The sequence below is a fragment of the Neltuma alba genome, unplaced genomic scaffold (genome assembly GCF_004799145.2).
Source record: "Neltuma alba isolate B1F8T4 unplaced genomic scaffold, ASM479914v2 tig00001150_pilon, whole genome shotgun sequence".
NCBI classification, from domain to species: domain Eukaryota; kingdom Viridiplantae; phylum Streptophyta; class Magnoliopsida; order Fabales; family Fabaceae; genus Neltuma; species Neltuma alba.
The window spans coordinates 1-18,352 of record NW_021632355.1 but is presented as its reverse complement, the minus strand read 5'-3'; the positions used below and the strand labels follow the sequence as shown (position 1 = coordinate 18,352).

At 36.6% G+C, this 18,352-nt stretch overlaps 4 protein-coding genes and 1 pseudogene across 6 annotated transcripts; 1 reads left to right on the top strand and 4 right to left on the bottom strand.

Moving 5' to 3' along the window:
- Positions 1 to 1,487: 1,487 nt before the first annotated feature.
- Positions 1,488 to 5,350, bottom strand: LOC114751985 (beta-amylase). Of its 3 annotated transcripts, none has more exons than XM_028940695.1 (8): positions 4,839 to 5,350; positions 4,159 to 4,227; positions 3,645 to 4,043; positions 3,298 to 3,462; positions 2,940 to 3,203; positions 2,654 to 2,863; positions 1,906 to 2,145; positions 1,488 to 1,821 (listed from the first exon to the last, which is right to left on the bottom strand). In XM_028940695.1, exons 1-8 carry the CDS (start codon positions 4,962 to 4,964, stop codon positions 1,621 to 1,623), a joined length of 1,674 nt encoding a protein of 557 aa, XP_028796528.1. In that variant the 5' UTR covers positions 4,965 to 5,350; the 3' UTR covers positions 1,488 to 1,620. The 3 variants fall into 3 exon arrangements, with proteins under 3 accessions (XP_028796528.1, XP_028796536.1, XP_028796542.1); XM_028940703.1 differs by having other exon boundaries at positions 1,623 to 1,821; positions 2,087 to 2,145; XM_028940709.1 differs by lacking the exon at positions 1,488 to 1,821 and having other exon boundaries at positions 2,029 to 2,209.
- A 3,859-nt stretch (positions 5,351 to 9,209) lies between these two features.
- Positions 9,210 to 9,692, top strand: LOC114752098 (vegetative cell wall protein gp1-like). The gene has a single exon (XM_028940821.1). It carries the CDS (start codon positions 9,210 to 9,212, stop codon positions 9,690 to 9,692), a length of 483 nt encoding a protein of 160 aa, XP_028796654.1.
- Positions 9,693 to 11,091: 1,399 nt separating this feature from the next.
- Positions 11,092 to 11,918, bottom strand: LOC114752001 (cysteine-rich repeat secretory protein 38-like). The gene has a single exon (XM_028940720.1). The coding sequence runs from the start codon at positions 11,916 to 11,918 to the stop codon at positions 11,175 to 11,177; it is 744 nt and encodes a 247-aa protein (XP_028796553.1). The 3' UTR covers positions 11,092 to 11,174.
- Positions 11,919 to 14,064: 2,146 nt separating this feature from the next.
- Positions 14,065 to 15,295, bottom strand: LOC114752086 (cysteine-rich repeat secretory protein 38-like; annotated as a pseudogene).
- Positions 15,296 to 16,759: 1,464 nt separating this feature from the next.
- On the bottom strand, positions 16,760 to 18,347 carry LOC114752009 (uncharacterized; the record flags this gene model as incomplete). Its single annotated transcript, XM_028940731.1, has 3 exons — positions 16,760 to 17,184; positions 17,325 to 17,855; positions 17,979 to 18,347. Coding segments are annotated over 3 exons (1,014 nt in total), but the record flags the coding sequence as incomplete, so codon positions are not given.
- Between the last annotated feature and the right edge of the window lie 5 nt (positions 18,348 to 18,352).

Below are 18,352 nucleotides of genomic sequence, written 5' to 3'. Positions count from 1 at the left end.
CCTGTTACATTCGTATTTATAGAAAATCATGCAAAAGAGAGCACATTTAGAGCTCTTATTTATATACCGAAACTTTTATTTACTTTCCTCCAAAGTTTTTTATTTATCATTGTCACACCAGAGCTAATGTACTTTGCAATCCTTTCTTTGCAGTTTAATTTATTATCCTCCACTACATCATTTATACTAACGTTATGATGCGATTGAACCGATCAAATTTCAATGTTGGTGATCAATAATATCATCACGATTATGCAACAGGCCAATTATTCTTTGCCTTTATCTTTAATTTTCATTCTAAATTCTCACAACTCTTATAACCCAAAATTAAGTACTTTAGAACTAATTGATAATTTTCTAACAAGCCAAATTATTTATTTACATCCTCCAACTTATTTACTTTAATAAAAAGAATTTTCTAAAATTTCTAAATATGAAATTAGTATATTCTAAATTTTAAAAATCTCATTTGAAATTTAAACCTCAAAACCGGACCATCAAAAATTCAATAGTATCTCAAATATTTATATATATAAATAATCTAATCAAAATTTTAATGGCATATATATATTTTTTTCATAAATAAGAAACTTTAACTACAATAATTATTTTAAAACCTTCAGTCACCCAATAAATAAAACTAAACAGATTAAAATTTTAAAAATATGTCAAACAACCCAAATAAATTATTTAACTTAATTTTAATCGGTATAAATATGATATATCTCATAAATAACATTTTTTTAATTAAAAATTAATTTTTAAATACTAAAATCAACAAATAGACAAATCTAAACCAGTAAAAATGATATACTATAATAGATCTACAATGCTGTGGTTAACACTCATCAAAACTAAATACTTGCTCTGAACTCTATATCAAAATTTTTTTTCTAAGCAACACAAAATTATTATCATTAGATAGATCTGACTGAGTAGGACAACTTTCATGAAGGAATTTTTGTAATTAGAAGTAGTTTTACTTACTAAAACTATCTGAAACGATGAAGAAAGAAGGGGGAGAGATGAGCGACGCTGCGAGCGGAATGAACGCGGAGAGAGCGAAAGAGAGGAAGAGAAAGAAGACAGGGGAAGGTAAAAAGAAAACACTTAAGGTAAACTGAAGTTAAAAACCCTAGGTAAAACGGAAAAAATAACAGTTTGAACCCCTTTTTTTTAAAATATTTAAATCCTTAGAGTAGAATTTAAGATGTTACAAAGAACATATTGAGAAGCTAAATGATTTGTCATCTCCTTGCATGCAAGTCTACTTTGTTTTTGGTAGCCTATTTCTCGTGTTGTTATGTATTCCCCTATATGTATATATTTATCCATGTTACTTCTTTTTTTGTGATTGGATCAGTTGCACAAGTTACTTTAGTTTGTTGCATTTGAATTCTAACAAATATTTTCTTCAACTGCAAATCATAGAAAGTAGGGATAGATTCAACTACAAATAATGGAGACGGTGATGGGAGGCAGGGGAGTGGCTGCATAGCAAATCACTGAAGTAAATGATTAAGCTTATCAATCCAACCAAATAATTGCTGGACTGAAACATCGCTTTCTGATTTTGTTCACATTTCTTCCCCTCCCACTCTTTCCATTCATTTATTTTTTTCAGCTTAGATTGAATATTGACAAGATCTCTGCTACTAGATCAACAAATATACCGCCCACGCTCATATCCGTTTTCTCATTCCATGCAAATGGTTTCACTGGTTTGGTTGCTTCAAGAAGGACGTTCGTTGGAATTCTTGGCTTTGACCTCTCCATTGGGACAGTGAAATGATTGTATTGTTCAGCGTCTGGAATGTAGTCCTGCATTTTATGATCACCTTAGTTCAGAAACCACGAAAATCATCATCTTCTCCAATTAAATAGGTTCTGTAAAAACCTATTTACCATATCAGCATGCATTTTTCGCACAAAGATTTTGAATACGTAAAAATTTGATCTTTGCAGTAACTCATCTGACAAACGCAAGTATGTCACCCCATACAGTCTTTGTCTTGGAGGGCCCCGTCTGTTAACTCCACTAGGCCTAGCATTTAGAAGAATTTGATCGTAACCTATCCTGTCATACCTTGAAAGTGCATTTTCTCCAGCAACTTCCAGCCCCTCTATCCAGCCTCCACTTAGGACCTGTATGTACACCCAATTTAGCCTGGCATTGAAACGACCTTCAGCAATAGAATGTTCGACATGACTGCAAAATAAGTAGGCAGAAAATTTATATTTATTTTTTCCAAGCTACGAGTAAATTATATAAAAGTATTTATTGTTTATTGGGATAAGAAATATTACTGTTTAGTGTCATATTATAAATGCTTATATTCTGATTTCACCTGCATATGTTCCTTGCTTTATCATACTTTGTGGCAGGTTGCTGCAATTTCTTTACTGACAACGTTGTAATTATGTACTAAAGTGAATGGGAAAGTTCATAAGATGATAGATTTCATTAGGGGTTAAGAAACCCTTCAGCAATACAAGGGTGGAGCCTGCGGATATCGGTAAGGGTAGGTAACGTACAAAGCTTTCTTTCATTCACAAAGAATCAATTCCATGGAGGTTTTCAGTCACAGACCGACTTGAACTTGCTGAATGCTGAGTAGGCATGAGATTTAGAATAGAGATTGGAATAAATCACCTGCTGAACAAGTTCCTGGGGACCACTTTTTGCTTCAGAAATTTGTTCGGAGTTCCTCATCTCAAGACATGTAAAATTCAATATAGCATTGTGTCGAGAAAGCATCCTTGCTATAGGACGGTATCCATCTCTATCATTTAAATTGTAATATCCAGTAGTGAGTTCCGCAGCATGATTTTCTGTGTTGTACCACCAGTGGATTCCAGCCACCTGTTTCCATAATATGCTATCAGATGAATGAAGCAGAGAAAAGAAATGGTAATGAGATACAAGTTACAGAATTTACTTTTGCAGCCAACTTCACTTTGCAGCCTATGAACGCTTTATTTGCTTCATCTAAGATCTCATCACCATGGTTCAGCAACTTGCCGGAATACCATGTCAAGAAAAACTTCCCTTTCTCCGTGAGGTAAGTCCCATTTGATTTGAAAAATTCCGTAGATTCTGGTTTGTCATTATATTCCCCTGCATTATCTGGTAGCTCCCATTCGGGATGACCAGATTTTGAAGCAGCCTCTTTGAAATCAGCTCTGAGATATTTGTCATAGCACTGCAGTATCAAGATGCATATATTTTCTTCAGTGCCATGATACACTTTGATGGCCTCATCCACAAGTTGTTATTGCAGTAAAACTCGTACTCACCTGAAATTCTCCAATACCAGGAAACTTCCATCCCTGACTATCTGCATAAGAGGGGTATCTGAGTTCTCCCGCAGGACCAAGTCCTACTTCAATGTCAATCAGGAGCTCAGATTCTAAAAAATCCGCCATATTCTCTCTGAAGCTCTTCATATAGTCACTATATATCTGCATTAAACGACTAATTTTAGATTTTGCAGGTTAACAATCCAAAACTGAACCCTCGATCATCAATTTTTCCCGCCCTCATTCGTAAGACTCTTGAGAAATTATGTCAGACGAAGCAAAGGCAGACCCGACGTATAAGATATCAAGACTATTGGTAAGACTCCGATTTCGAAAAGACTAACCTCAATGGCTGTTCTTCCATGAAATAAAGGCTTGTTATCTACACCAAGACTAAGATATTCCTTATTCCTGTTTCCTGTGCGACTTGTATAAAAGATGTCAGGGTCTGATTCTCCAATTTCAAGTACCCATTTAGGGAGAGGGATGAAAACAGAATCCCCTACATTCCCTCCACATTGGTGAAATGACATTATGGCTTGTAGCTTCAATCTACATCTTTTAACCAGTTGAAACAAGCTCCTATAAGCAGACCAATCATACTGCTTAGGTCCTTTGGATTCTACGACACCCCACCACACATCAACCATAACCCCATCAACCCCTGCAGCACGTAGCTCTTTGAGCTGTTTCTCGAGCCCATCTCTGTCTTCTAAGGCATTATCAGTGGTAACAACCCCCAGCTGGAAGGAGAAATCAGGGTCCAAATAGAACCCAAGAAACAGATTAATGCCAGCTAATTGAATGTAGTTGCACTGAACTTGATATCCAAAGACAGAGACCAAGTTCATGACTTACTGGGAGCATCACGAATACCGGCACATAGTTTGCAAGCATCGGATTGCTGAGAGTGGAAGTACTTGGAGCCTGCATATTTTCAGCAGAATTACAGAATGATTAAGAGAGGATGAAAATAGTCCTTCAACATCGTGCTTGCGTCATTTTGACGTGAGAAAAAGTTTGGTTTTCCTCTATGGCTCCTGCTCTTCGGAAGCAAAATGATAGTAGAAGGGGAGAATAAGCAAAAGGAAAAATATGCTCCCTCTTGATCTCTTATGCCCCCAGAATATATTAGTGCTAATAATTGGGGGTAAGAACAAGCTAATCGGTAGAAAACGATAAATAAAACACAATGAAATAAAATAAAGATAAAACGGTTGCTTTATTTGGGGAAAAAGAGAAGAAAAGACTCTGCACGGTAAAATATTTTCAATAGAATTATAAAGGCGAACCACTAATAATTTACCACATGTCTGCTTAGTCATTTTACATATTATGACATTATGGAATCGTTATTGTATCCCTATTATGATTTTTATATTGACGAGAAAAGAAAGGAGGTGGACCGTGGATGCATAAAAAAGTATCTCGTGCAAGGGTGATGATTGATGAACCAAGTCTCAGCCAGTCATCCTCGGCCACAGCTTGATGATTTTATGAGTGCCCTATGAGACGTAGAACTGTTGGGTTCTGCTTACCTCTGATTCTGCGACTGCTGCTTTGGCAGCCATCGTTTCAAATCTTGAAACTCGTCGGAAACTCAATGTGAGGCCATGCCTAGAACTCCTGGGACTCGTAATTCTTGTTGCCTCCGCGGGTTTCATTGCTCTGAGACCCTTTAACCTGGGGCGAAAATTCCTTGCTTGAACTCCAATTCTTCTGCCCAGTCCACCTTCCACCGGAAGCGGGAATCTTTCCGTGGTGACTTGGGCTACGCACGAACGCTTCTACCACCAATGTTGTCGTCGCAGATCATAGAAGGCGATTTTCTTCTTTTGGGTCGAGATTGTTCTTCATCGCTACTTCTAGTATGAAAATGTCAAGTGAATGCTATAGTATTGTGGCTCTCTGAGTGTGACGGCGGAGGAGAGTTGAAATATCAATCAAGAAGACGACATGGGAAGTACGTCTAAGAATCAACACGCACAAGTGGTGGGTGTTGCTTCTTCGCTCCAGCTTCTTGGACCGTTCTTGAAATCTTTTCCTTTTTTTCTGCACATGCTTCTCAAATAAATCATCGCTGTGCTGGTTTCTTGCGCATTTGTGTGGCTATGGAATTATGTGGCTTTCCAATGGGGCGAAACCATTTGTAAGGCCTCTGAATATGCAATTATATGCGATAGAAGTAACGAACTAGAGCCGCAGAGCCGTTTTGAGACTTTTGGCGGGGTCAAAAGAAATTATCTAGAGTTTTGTATTATATATATATATATATATATTTTAAAAAGTAACTCACAAACTAATGCGGAATTGCGGATGGTGCGTAGGTTCTAATGGTATATAGGTTTTGCGGTACAAACCTTAGGAGAGCCTTGCAACCAGATTACCTGATCTCATTCAATTGAGATTGGCACATAAAGGGTTGGGCTTAATATTTGAGTAGGTCATACGACAACCACCCTTTCTCGCCGTTATCAAGGATCATAGGACACAACTTTGCAGTCTTATCTTTTTGGGAGATTTGTGAATTTACTTCACAGTATCGTAGTGTGCTAAGGGCTTTGTTTGTGGTTTTTAGGGTTGAGTTTGATGTTTTTCTTTGGCTGACTATTTTTTTAAATTGGTGTTTGTAATAACTTTATTGTTTGAATGAATGAATACTTCTTCTGGCCAAAAAAAAATTGAGATTGGTAAATTGATTGGTGTTTGTTTCTAAGAAAAAGGGAAAACTTGGGACCTATTAAAATTTTTATTGATCAGGAAAACTTAAATCAAAGTACCTGTATCCTATGTATACAAATTTTTCAGAGTGTCGGATTTTTTTTGGTATAAAAAGGGGATTTCTTATCAATAAAAATTTTAATAGGGGATTTTTCTTAATTTAGAAAAAAAAAGTCAGTGCTACATGATGTGTGAGACTTGGACAGGAAGTTATGCATGGGCCAAAACATTGTTAATGCCCCAGTATAGTGTCAAGGGGCGTTTGGGCCCATGGACAAACAGGCCGAAAATCAAATTTAATTGAAATTGTTCTGAAATTTAACATTTGATATACACAAGAGCTATCTAAATTTAGTATCATGCTCGATCCTAATTATAAAATCTTACTTATAAACTATAAATAAGGTCTTATAATTAGTATCGGAGATAGTATCTGCTATTGACTTAAAGAAGATTGCCTCCAATGTAAAAATACCTATGCTTATAAACATACAGAAATGAAATTATTCTCTTTTTCACAGTTAATTGAAATTGTAAAATTTTATTTTTTAACAAAAATTAAGTAAAAAAATTTAAATTTAAATTTATTTTAAGTACTATTGTCTAAATAAATATAGATGTTTGAATTAAATTAGCTATTAAACCATGTGATATAAATATTAGCTGGGGAAAGCTGGTGTGGGAGAAAAATATTATTGATATACACTTATTGTTTTGCATAATATTCACAATTTTAAAACATCAATTTATTTTATTCCAGTTTAAAATGTCAATTACTTGTAGATCACAATCAATTAAGTCTTGTTTTTGTCTTGGAAAAATTCTAATTAAATCCACTTGAAATAGCAAAATACTAATTTAAGCTTACACTTTTAACAAATTCTTAATTAGTTCAAGAGGCCTAATTGGGGATTCCTAAATATTACTAAAAGACCAAAATGCCCTTCATAATTAAAAAGCCTAATTTTAGTTTTAATTCATTTAATTGAATTTAACTAACACGTTTTTTCTTTAAATATTATCACATGAAATTTGGCCAAAAACATTATCATATAAAAAACAAAAAAAGAAAAATCACGATTATGGCCAATAAAAAATAATTGAAAATTCAAGATAAAAAAATACATATTTCTAGATATCTATAGAATTGCAAAAATATAGGAACTAATAAAAATTTTACGATTTCAAATGTAAAATATTAAAAGATCAAATATATTTTTTTTGTGCGAGAAAAAATCAAATCAAAGATTCACGAAATTCTTGAATATCTATCAAAATTAATTTTACTATTTCACAACTTACATTGAGATTCATCAATTCATCTTCAATTTTTCGGTCTCCAAGATTTATTCAATATCAAATTTTTATTATATAAAAAAAACTAAAAGGCCATAAATTCTAAAGTTGACATAACATTACAATTACAAAACACACCTTTGACATAAATCTAAGAAAGACCACGTCCTCACTAGTAAATCTATTTGAATAATTAAAACTAAAATCAGATTTACACCTACATTCAATTTTCCTTTTGATTATAAAGAGGCATTCTGGTCTTTTAGTAACATTTGAAAATCCCTAATTAGACCTCTTAGCTTAGGAATTCATTAAAAGTATAAGTATTAATTGAAATTTTATTATTTCAGATGGATTTAATTGGGATTTTCCCTTTTATCTTTACTTGTAAAATATAATTTTTTTGAGTGAAAAAGAATTATTACTCCAATATTTACAAAGGGATCAGATTACAAACAAAGCTAAGAAAAGAGTAGCTAGCTTTTATCTTGCTAGTAGATATATGCAGAAATTCTCCAATCATGATTTAAAAACACAAATATGCAGAACTTCTCCAATCATGATGCAGACAATGTCAGAGGACAACTTTCGCATGCTGCGGCGGATCATTGCCCAGAAAAACCAAGTTTACTCCATTTTTTTTATACGAGTAAACCGTTATATGATTTTTTTAAAAAAGTTTAATAATAGAATTAGGCCTTGGCCTCTTGCAGATTAAATAATGAAATTGAATTAAGGATTAAGGATTTAAACTTAAAATTTTGAAATTAAAAAAAAAAAGGATAAGATTCTACCCAAAGCAAGGGACAAGATGATAGGAATTGACGATGATGATGAAGTGGGAGAGAAACTCAAATTAACTTGGTGATTAGGCGTGATTCATCCTGGTTCGTCTTAGATTCCACGGATTCATCATTCTTCACCCTCGATGAATAATGACAGTGCCTTCCTACTTTCTAGCTTGCTTTATCACCATATTGTCGTTTGAACGTTGACATGGGAACAACAAAGAAATGGTTGGTTGAACGTAGCCTGCCGTTGTTGGCAAAAAAAATTGGGATTTTTAAAATAATTTTTAATAATTTTTTAATCATAATTTATGAAATACTACCTCCGATTCTAATTATAAGAGCCAGTTGACTAATTTGAAGAGTTTAAGGAAGTAAGTTGAGTTAGTTATTTATCCTAAATAGGTGTTGTTTTTCCTAAAATATCCTTGTTAATCAAGCGTATTGACTAGAACTATCATTGTTAGGAAGGCTACTTTAGAAAACAATATATAAATATAAGAGATAAAATAGATTAGAGTCTTATATTTAATATCAAAATAAAAATTAAATAATCTTATATATTAAAATATGAGAAGTTTATATAAAATATGTCCAATAGGCAACAGTTAGACTGGGTGGGCTACGTTTGAGCCACCTCTATACAGCCCAACTCGTTGGTGATTAGTGATTAGCTGATTATACGAAGAGAGCCGGTGAGGGCAGCACAGAACAACCGAGGACTACGACAACCACCTTACTGGGAAAACCCACCACGCTCTGGTACTATCTTGAATTGGCCTTCACGTGCTCCAAATAATTCCAGCCAATCCCTTATTAGCCAGCCTAAACCACCACTCCTTCTCTCTTGACATTTAACTCTGCATGCTAGGCTGCTAGTACCTGATTTCTCCCTCCCTCCCTCCCTCTTCACTTCTCCCTAAAACGCCATGAGAAAAGACGAAAAAGAACAAGCAAGACCCACCACCACAGCCATATTCTCTCCTGATCCTTAACTGGATATACACAATAACAGTATCGGCTATTCAGACTAGTACTACACCATCTCTCTCCTTCAGAAACCGCCTTCCTACCCCCCACCCTGCTTTTTCGGACAATACAGTTATGTGTTACGTGGGCAAAGCAACAAAGATCTTCATTTTCATTGTCACCGTCCTCGTCGTTCTCGGTCTCGTCCTGGGTTTTGGCCTCCTCCGCCGCTCACACAGTAAAAATGTCAAATGCTCCGGCGATTCCTGCTTCTCTCCTCCTACCACCACCTACCCTGCCCCTAATTTTCCTACTCCCAACTTTGGCTCCGGCTCCGGCTCCGGCTCCACCCCGCCCACCCCTCCCAGTCCGATTCCACCTTATTCGAACCCTAGTCCGCCTCCGCCTTCGGTACCGATAACGAATCCAAGCCCACCTACGCCGCCGGCACCGGTAACGAATCCAAGTCCGCCTCCGCCTGACTCTAACCTCAATCCACCTCCGGCGCCTGTATTGCAGTCGCCGACTCCGCCGCCACCTTCTTCCCCGAGTGGGGCAGCCCCACCTTTGAGCCCACCCAGCTCGACGCAACCAGCCCTAGGTCCTGGGCAGGCTTAGCTGCATTTTGCGGAATTGAGTAAGGGGTCTAGAATTTTCTTGCTGGGAAATTGGTTTTGTTCGATTCAAGAGCTTTGCATAGGAAAATGTGGGTTAATTAATTGGCATTTATTTGTTCTATGCGGTTTTTACTACCAGAGCAAACATTCATATGCTTGGATTATTGATTCACAGTCTGCTTAATGAGCGATCGATGTTCATTTTCTTTATTGTTTTTCTCTGATTAATGACAATATGAATAGCGAGAGTGATGAATCTTTCACAGCTGGCCCCAACTTCCGCTAATTGCTCAGTTTACTGCATCTCTTTTATAAATTTGACAGTTAAGTGGAGTGAATTAAATTCACGAAGTTTTTCCTTTTACAATGTATGGGTGGGCAAAGGAATCCGATCGATTGGATCGGCACTGTGCAGTTTTGTTTTAAATCCGCCATTCTCTCCTTTTCATAAGTTATAGCTGTTCATTGGTCTTTAGATTCCATCAGAGGCTGCAATTTTTTTTTAGGAGCTGTAGCTTCCTTCTCCTCCTCTCTCTCCTTCTTCTTTTAAAAAATAAAAATAAGGTTTAATAATAATAATAATAATAATTTAAATACGAGGATTAAATGTAACAATTACCGAACTTATGAATAAAAAGAGATCGAGGGGTCAGAAACAAGACGAGGAGCTGCATAAACATTTACTCTAAAATGAAATAGGGTAAATTAACTTCTTTTTTTTTTGGCCAACGAGTAAATTAACTTGTACTACTACGGAGGGATGGCATCTTCTGCGAAGGGTAGGACATGCCATTAATTATTAATTAATGATTAATATTCATAATAAGGATAATATTAATAATAGTAGTAAAGTATTGGTGTCTTTGTCGTTATTATTAATAATTATTAGACTCACATCGCAGTGAAATGATTCGGATCCCATCTCTGCACCAATGGCAGTTATGCAGGAAGAATTTCTCCTCGTCATCAATCTAACTTAACCATAGTATATTCTGGTAAAGCATGTGTTCAGACAAATTAATCAAATATTGATCAATAACTATGTTAATATTTTTTCAAACACAAAAACTATACAATAAAATTATAAAAATCCTGTTTTAGACCTTCCTTCTTTTAATGTCTTTACCTGGCAGATTACAAAAACCTCCCTTCCCTAGGCCGACAACGGACAGGCCCAGCCCATATCAGGGCCCTACCAGTTAAAGCAGGGCATCTTCCTTTGCTGATTCATTCGCTACTCTTTTTTGGGTCAATCTGGCATTCTCTTATTTTGATTGTGAAAGATGACAATGACAATTGACAAACAAAACTAAGTTACACCGACACTTTATCCATCATAAATCAAACAAATGAACAAAGTTTATTCGATAACATATACGAGAATGGATGCAGCTGGTGATGAAGGTCGAGGCCCGCTAGCATCTCAACAATATAATGCTGATAACTTAGCTCATCTTCAACCCCGGCCACCCGACATGAAGTTCTACGCTTTGAAAAATGGGTAATTCTCATAGCGGACATTGCAGCTTCCGCGTACAACTCTTGCACTAATTTTACCAGCACAACAATCAGAAAGTTTAGCGATTGCACCGTCCAGGCACTTCTTGCAGTCGTCTTTAGAAAGATCCCTGGTGCACTGAGTCAACCCGTACACCGTCATATTCTTCCAATGATCCCCAAGCTTCAACTCTCCCGCTGCATACATCTTAGGGTTCGCATGAGCTTCCTCGGCAAGTCGGCTCAACGACTCCTTCGTCTTGTTGTTGAAAGCGTCAGGATCACTCACGTTTTGCAAGCTCCACGAGGAGATCGCGTGCGCGTCATCAATGCGGCCAAAGAAATCTTGGTCCCAATACTTGAAAAAGCAATGGTCGTAGAAGATTATGGCACCTTTCCTGTAGGAGCACCGTTTGAGGAGTTCGGTGGTTGCTTCAGAGACACAAGTTTTGCAGTCCGAGGAAGAGACATCGCCACGGCAAAGAGAGAGGCCGTAGGCTTTTTGGTTAGGGTATTGGCCAAAGGAGGCTTGACCGAAACCAGTGATAGGGGTTTCTTTGGTGAGAAATGTGATGAGCGTTTTCAAGTTTGAATCGAAAGGCGTGTTGGAGGTGAAGTTCTGGGGGTTTGAACAGAAAGTGGAAAGAGGATTGGCTCCGAAAGATGTTTGGAAAAGAAGAGCCCAGGTTAGGAGGAGGACAGTGGAGGCCGTGAGCTTTGAAGAAGACATATTGGAAGGAGCTGATGATGAGTCTGATGGATGACAATTATGCTGATATTGAGCTTATTTATAGAGGAAAAAGATCTCTTATGTGTTCTCTGGGGAATATAAAGAAAGGGGTTAAATTGCAGGCTGACATATTCTTTAAAACCTTTCATGCCAAGTCTATCCAGCTGCTATCTACCAAGTTCTTCATGACAGTGTCAAAACTCGAAAGCGAGCTGCGTGTTTAATTTATGTCTTTGATTATTTTATTAGTTGATGTTCCTCACATCTGGATGACTTCATCAAGCTTGGCAGCAGGCAAAAATATGTGAAGTATACCGATTCATCAATTACGGCGTCGATTATCTAATTTCAATGTTTCTACTTTCTACATTATACGCGTGTGGGTATATTTTTTAAATTCATAAATATTTATAAACTATATTTATTTTTATCGGGATCTTACAGACTAGTAAATTCTACATTTGTATGTTCAATATTTTTAATGAAAAAGATGATTAAATCATTAAATAAGCTTAAAATTAATCAATTTTCCTACCATGAAAATTAACCAAATTATTTCACAAGAAAAAATCATTATTTTCTCTAAATATAATTATGTAGATCTGTTCATATGATATAAAAAAATGTTAAAAAACTTGTGCACTCAAACTGTATTATATTTTTTCAATTAAGGGGCCAGACACTAATGTTGTGAGATTATAAATAAAATTGAACCTATGACCTCTAATGTACAGAAAGTTTTATAATACTATGAGGTCATTAGTTATTTTTAAATTTTAAATTAATTAACCACAAACTTTTCCACCCTTATGATCAACAGAGAGGAGAGATTTTAATGGGGGAGGGAAGATATAGATTATAGAGGGGAGGGGAAGAAAAGAAAAGTATTTTAATGATGCATTGTTTGGTATAGGAGGGAAAAGAAAGACAGCTATTTAAAAATCACCAATTTTACTCTTATAAAATTGTATACACATTTATAACAGTAAAATAATATACATCTGGATGAGGATTTTTTGGGCCAAGCAGATGAGGATTCAATACATTGTAAAGAATTTGAATAATGAGTCACAATATATTGTTCACCGTTCATACTTCATAAATTAGCGCCATTTCTCAAATTTTATATTTTATATAATAATCATAATATAATATCAAAATTTTGCACGGCACGCGAGACGAAAAGTGAAGTATAAAAATAACAGCTTCACAAATACATCAGAGGTCCAAAGTTCTCTGCTTAAACCCCATTTATCGTGGCCTACTCAGCCAGTGAATTCAATGAGACCCATTCAAATACTTCTGTGAAAAATAAGCAATTGAAGAAGTTCAGAGGATCTCCGCTGCTTTGGGAAACAATCATATCTAGACAATTCAAACAGATTTAATTTTTTTTTTTTATTTTGGTAAAATGATTATTTTAATGAACATAGAAATAAAACAAAAATAATCTTTTTACTATCATTTTTCTATTTAAAAAATTAAATCTAAATCATTCAAATTAGATCTGAATAATCTAGATATGATGAACTTGGAGTGCTTATTGCTCTTATGAGTACTAAAACTAATTCCCTCTGGCATATCATGTCATCATTTGTCTAAGTGTCATTAAATTAAATCTGTTCTCTAGTGGTTTAGCCAAATGATCAGTTTCATAGAGCTTAACATCTCATAATAAGAGAGAAGAGATCATCCCACGTCAGGATCTAATTATCATCATCATCATCATCAGAATGATTTTGATGATAATAACGTGCATTAAGCTGCATTGATTTTTTATTCATCAAATTGAGCACATGAACAAACTTTGTTCGCTCAACAACTTATTCATAAGAAATAATACTGAGTGTCGCCACTTCGTCTACAAATTAAAGTATATGAAGATGCAGAAGTATCATTGCCAATCGAGGAAGCTCATCAATCCACGACTGACAACGAAAATAAGTTTTACTCTTTGAAGAATAAACATATCATAAAGAGGGATCGATCGGAATAGATTGTGTACGACAATAAGCAGCACATATATTAAGATACTTTTACATTTTATTCGTCGAATCAAACAAATGAATGATCTGTATTCAACCACATAAACAATAATGATAATGAATAATCGTGAATATCCACGAGACGCACGAAGTTCTGTACCCTATTCTTTGAAGAAAGGGTAAATCTCATATTGCACGTTGCAGCTTCCGCCTAAAAACTCTGCCCCCTTGTTTCCCATTACAACAATTAGGAAGCTCACCGATCGAATCATATAGACAGTTCTTGCAATCATCGCTAGAAAGGTCTCTGGTACACTGAGTCAACCCATACACTGTCATGTTCTTCCCTTCTTCAAGCTTTAACTCTCCTGCGGCATACATCTTAGGGTTCCCATGAGCTTCCTCAGCAAGACGGCTCAACAATTCCTTCGTCTTGTAGTTGAAAGCATCAGGATTAGTGACATTGTTCACGTTCAACATGTAGAACTTGTTCGCATGATCAATGCGGCCAAGGAAGTCTTTGTCTGAATACTTGAACAAACAGTTGTCGTACCAGATTATGGCACCTTTCTTGTAGGAGCAACGTTTGAGGAGTTCGGTGGTTGCTTCAGAGACACAAGTTTTGCAGTCCGAGGAAGAGACATCGCCACGGCAAAGAGAGAGGCCGTAGGCTTGTTGGTCATGGTATTGGCCAAAGGAGGCTTGACCGAAACCAGTAAGAGAGGTTTTGGAGGTAAGAACTGTGATGAGAGTTTTCAAGCTTGAATCGAAAGATGTGTTGGAAGTGAAGTTTTGAGGGTTTGAACAGACACAGGAAAGAAAGTTATGGCTCCGAATGATGTTGGAGAAGGAGAGTCAAGGTTAGGAGGAGGACGGTGGTGGGGCCGTGAGCTTTGAAGAAGACATATTGAATGGAGGCGATAACGAGTCTGATGATTTTCGAGTGAGGGATGATAAATATGCTGATAAAGAGCTTATTTATAGAGAAAATCTCTAGTTTTGTTTTTGAGAAAGACAAGTCATTAACTAAGCATGTTGACATATTCTATTGACCACGCTAAGTCTCGTATTGGCCAGTTTTAATGAGACGGTGTCAAAAGTAAAATCCTTGGGATTTTTTAATTTCGTTGGCGTTCTCCGTATTCTTCAAAACAAAAAAAAATGACGAACTCGTTCGGATTTAATTTTCTCGGATATGAATGTGTCGTTTCGTTTGCTCAAGAAGATTTCATTTATTTGAATTTGTAAAGGGTTTTTTTCCCTCAGTTTGGGAAAAAAAATCCCATATTGAGTGCCAGAGCAAAGTCCATTTCATCTTCTGAGTCCTGAAACATATCTTCAGACTCTGTATATCATAAATTAACGCATTCAATCCTTGCATAACCTCGACATCCTGGTTTCATTCTTGGGGATTGAACATTTGAGATATAAACGAATCCAACTCTTGCATTCATTAAAATAAACTCTGCACATAATACACTGGGAGATTTTTTTTCTATTTAAATGATAATTTAAAGATAAAATATAGGTCTCACCCACAATTTTTCAAATGAAAGTTCAAAGATTTTTTTTTTAATTGTTTTTTGAACAACAGACCGCAAAGTAGAATTTGGGTATTATGGTTGATTAAAGGGCAAAAGCCAAGTTAAACACACCCATGGTAGGTCGACGTTTTACAGATTCACAAACTAATGAAATAATTAACCAAAATAACCAACTAAATAAAAATACACTGGACGACACAGGGGGCACAACTTAGCTGCTTCCATGTGCCATGTAAGGTTGAAATGTCAGAATGGCATTACTTGTGCCCATGGTCTCTGTCTGGGCCTCCCTGGTGTTCTGTTTAAAGTCTCGTTTGATATGGCTCTTTTTAATGGAAAAGAAGTTAAATGGAATTAATTATGTTAGGTGTAATTTAAAATGGAATGGAAATACCCTTCTTTTAACATATGAAGAAATGGGCAACGCTTGAATAATATTGGCAATCTAACTCTAACCATCCTATTTCATCCATGGGCCCCACGACAAAAGAAGACATGTTTTTTGCCTAATCTTTTTAATTTGGAATTTGGGAAGGATTCAATGAAAGAAGCGCACCAAACAGGTTGGCTTATTTTCCGCTTCCACCGCAGTACCATATAAGGACTAATGTTTTGTGGGTTCTGGAACGTTGAGAGCAGACAGAAAATGAGCAATTTTTATTTTTTGCCAACGAAAATGAGCAAATTAGTAGTACCCGTCGTTTAATTCCAGCGATATATAACCTCATTTGGATTTGCTAACGCAAAGATAAATTTGGAACGTTTGAGACAATCAGAAGAAAAATCCAAGACACAACAAACTGGCGTATGTCAATGGCTCAATATGTTTTTCAGAATACGCCATCAAAGCCACATCCTAGTCCTCAAGCTCCCAGAACTGCAATCAACTAGCTACATGTCAATGAGCACTACGATATCCCATCCAATTAGTTTATATCACCTTTAATTCCCATTTAATTAGATTTCAAAAATAAGATCAAAATAAGAACTGCATCAAAATTGATTAGATACTTCTCACAGAGATGGTCACCAACGGCTCATCACTCATCCGTACCGTCCAGCATTGACAATCAGTGCTCAACAGTAAGAAGTGAGGATTAAATATGAAGCAAAGGGCTGAACGCCTGTTACGTCCTCAAGACTGCCGACACAAACTTAATAGGGACCCATTATTCAAACTGCCGACATTAGATTATGATTCTGCCCATGATTCAAACTGAGACATAGTATGATACATAATCTGGAATCTTATGAACTATGAGACGAGGTCTAAGGGTGCCTGTTGCTGCTGAGTTATTAAGTTCTTACATGCTTTTAGCTGAAGGAAGCAGACTAGAAATCCATTATTGAATTTATTAGTCAATAACTTGACCAAAAAGAATGTCAATTAACCTTCAAAATACAACTTTTCCCCTTGCGTTTCCATCCTAGCAGCCTCAGTATATTGCCTGGTGTGCTATTAGTTTATCTGAAGTCGACTAGGCTGGTAAATCTCTACAAGCATCTATGGGAATTCTGGACTAATGATGAGACTCTACAAGCATATGTGGGCATTCCCTTGTACATTTCCTTCAACTATTTCTTTTTTCTTGTTTGCCTCAAACAACGCTTGATATTGTACTTCTATCGATGCATGTAAATCAATTCGTCCTCTTTGCATTCTCTAATTGCAATTTCCATGGAGTCACGAGCTGTAGAGGGCAACACATCACAGCACTGCCTTCTCGGAGCCTGCAACTGAACACAAAGAAACAGAACAAACCAGAGCTATTATCACCGGTTCAAGTAATGCTCCTAATAACCCCAGGGAGAACAAAAATACTAAAGGAGACAACGAGATAGTATGTTTGCAGAAAAACTAGTGTATCATGCTATACCTGTTTTATGTTGAGGTCTAGCTTATTTGTAACCACTTTGATCGTTTTCATTTTCCTCGGCGAAGCAGAATCATATGAACAGTTTTGATAATGTCTAGTGTAATTACTTGTGATCACATCCTGGCCTGAAGACAAACTGTCCAGGTAAAAAATGGTGGGTCTTTTGCATGGGTCGGGGTGAGGGTCTTTTTTGTTAAAAGTGAATGCTCCTGCAAATGCACTTCCCTTCTTCCACTGCCTGAATGTTTGTTGCACGCTCAGAGCATCAGGCAAGAACATATGGTTTGGGAACACCTGAACAGCATAGCCCCATGACACCGAGATTGTCCATGAAAACCACCTGTCATAACAAACTGTTTGTTGCATGATCCTCTGAGAATCCACATTAGCAGCCTCAAATAAACGTCCTAAGGCTTGTGTTTTCGTCATGTTGGGAAAGACAGGATCTGTATAGTCCAGGTGATGGAGGGATAACAAGGGTGTCACAGGGTGTGCAGCCAATAGACCAAACATATTTCCGTGCATATCAAACTGTTTCAATCTCAATCACAAAACAGGGGAATCAGTAATCAGTAAGGACGATGAAGGAGGAAAAAGAAAGGAAGCAAATTTCTCATAATTTGTGAAAACAACGTATACAATCTTAAATGTTACCTGGTGAAAACCGGGTTCGTGGGTTAATCCAACGCCGAGTTCTGTCAAGCAAGAGTACACCCTGCCATCACTTCCATATAGATGAGGATACCTTTCTATGCATGAATCAAAAACTTTAGCTAAAACCTTTGCTAGGGAGGAACTTATGGCGAAACCTGCTCCACCAAAAGCCATTCCAAAGCCAAAGAATCGGTTTTGCTCGTAGCTCTCTGAGTGCGCGCCGATATAGTACCAAAGTTCGTGATCATATTTGGAGAGGATCTTCAACAAATTCTCTGGAAAGAAAACTGTGTCATCATCTCCAAAGACATACCATCTTACATCAGAATGATTCAGAGCAACAGTCTCCGCCACAACACGTGCCACACGGATTG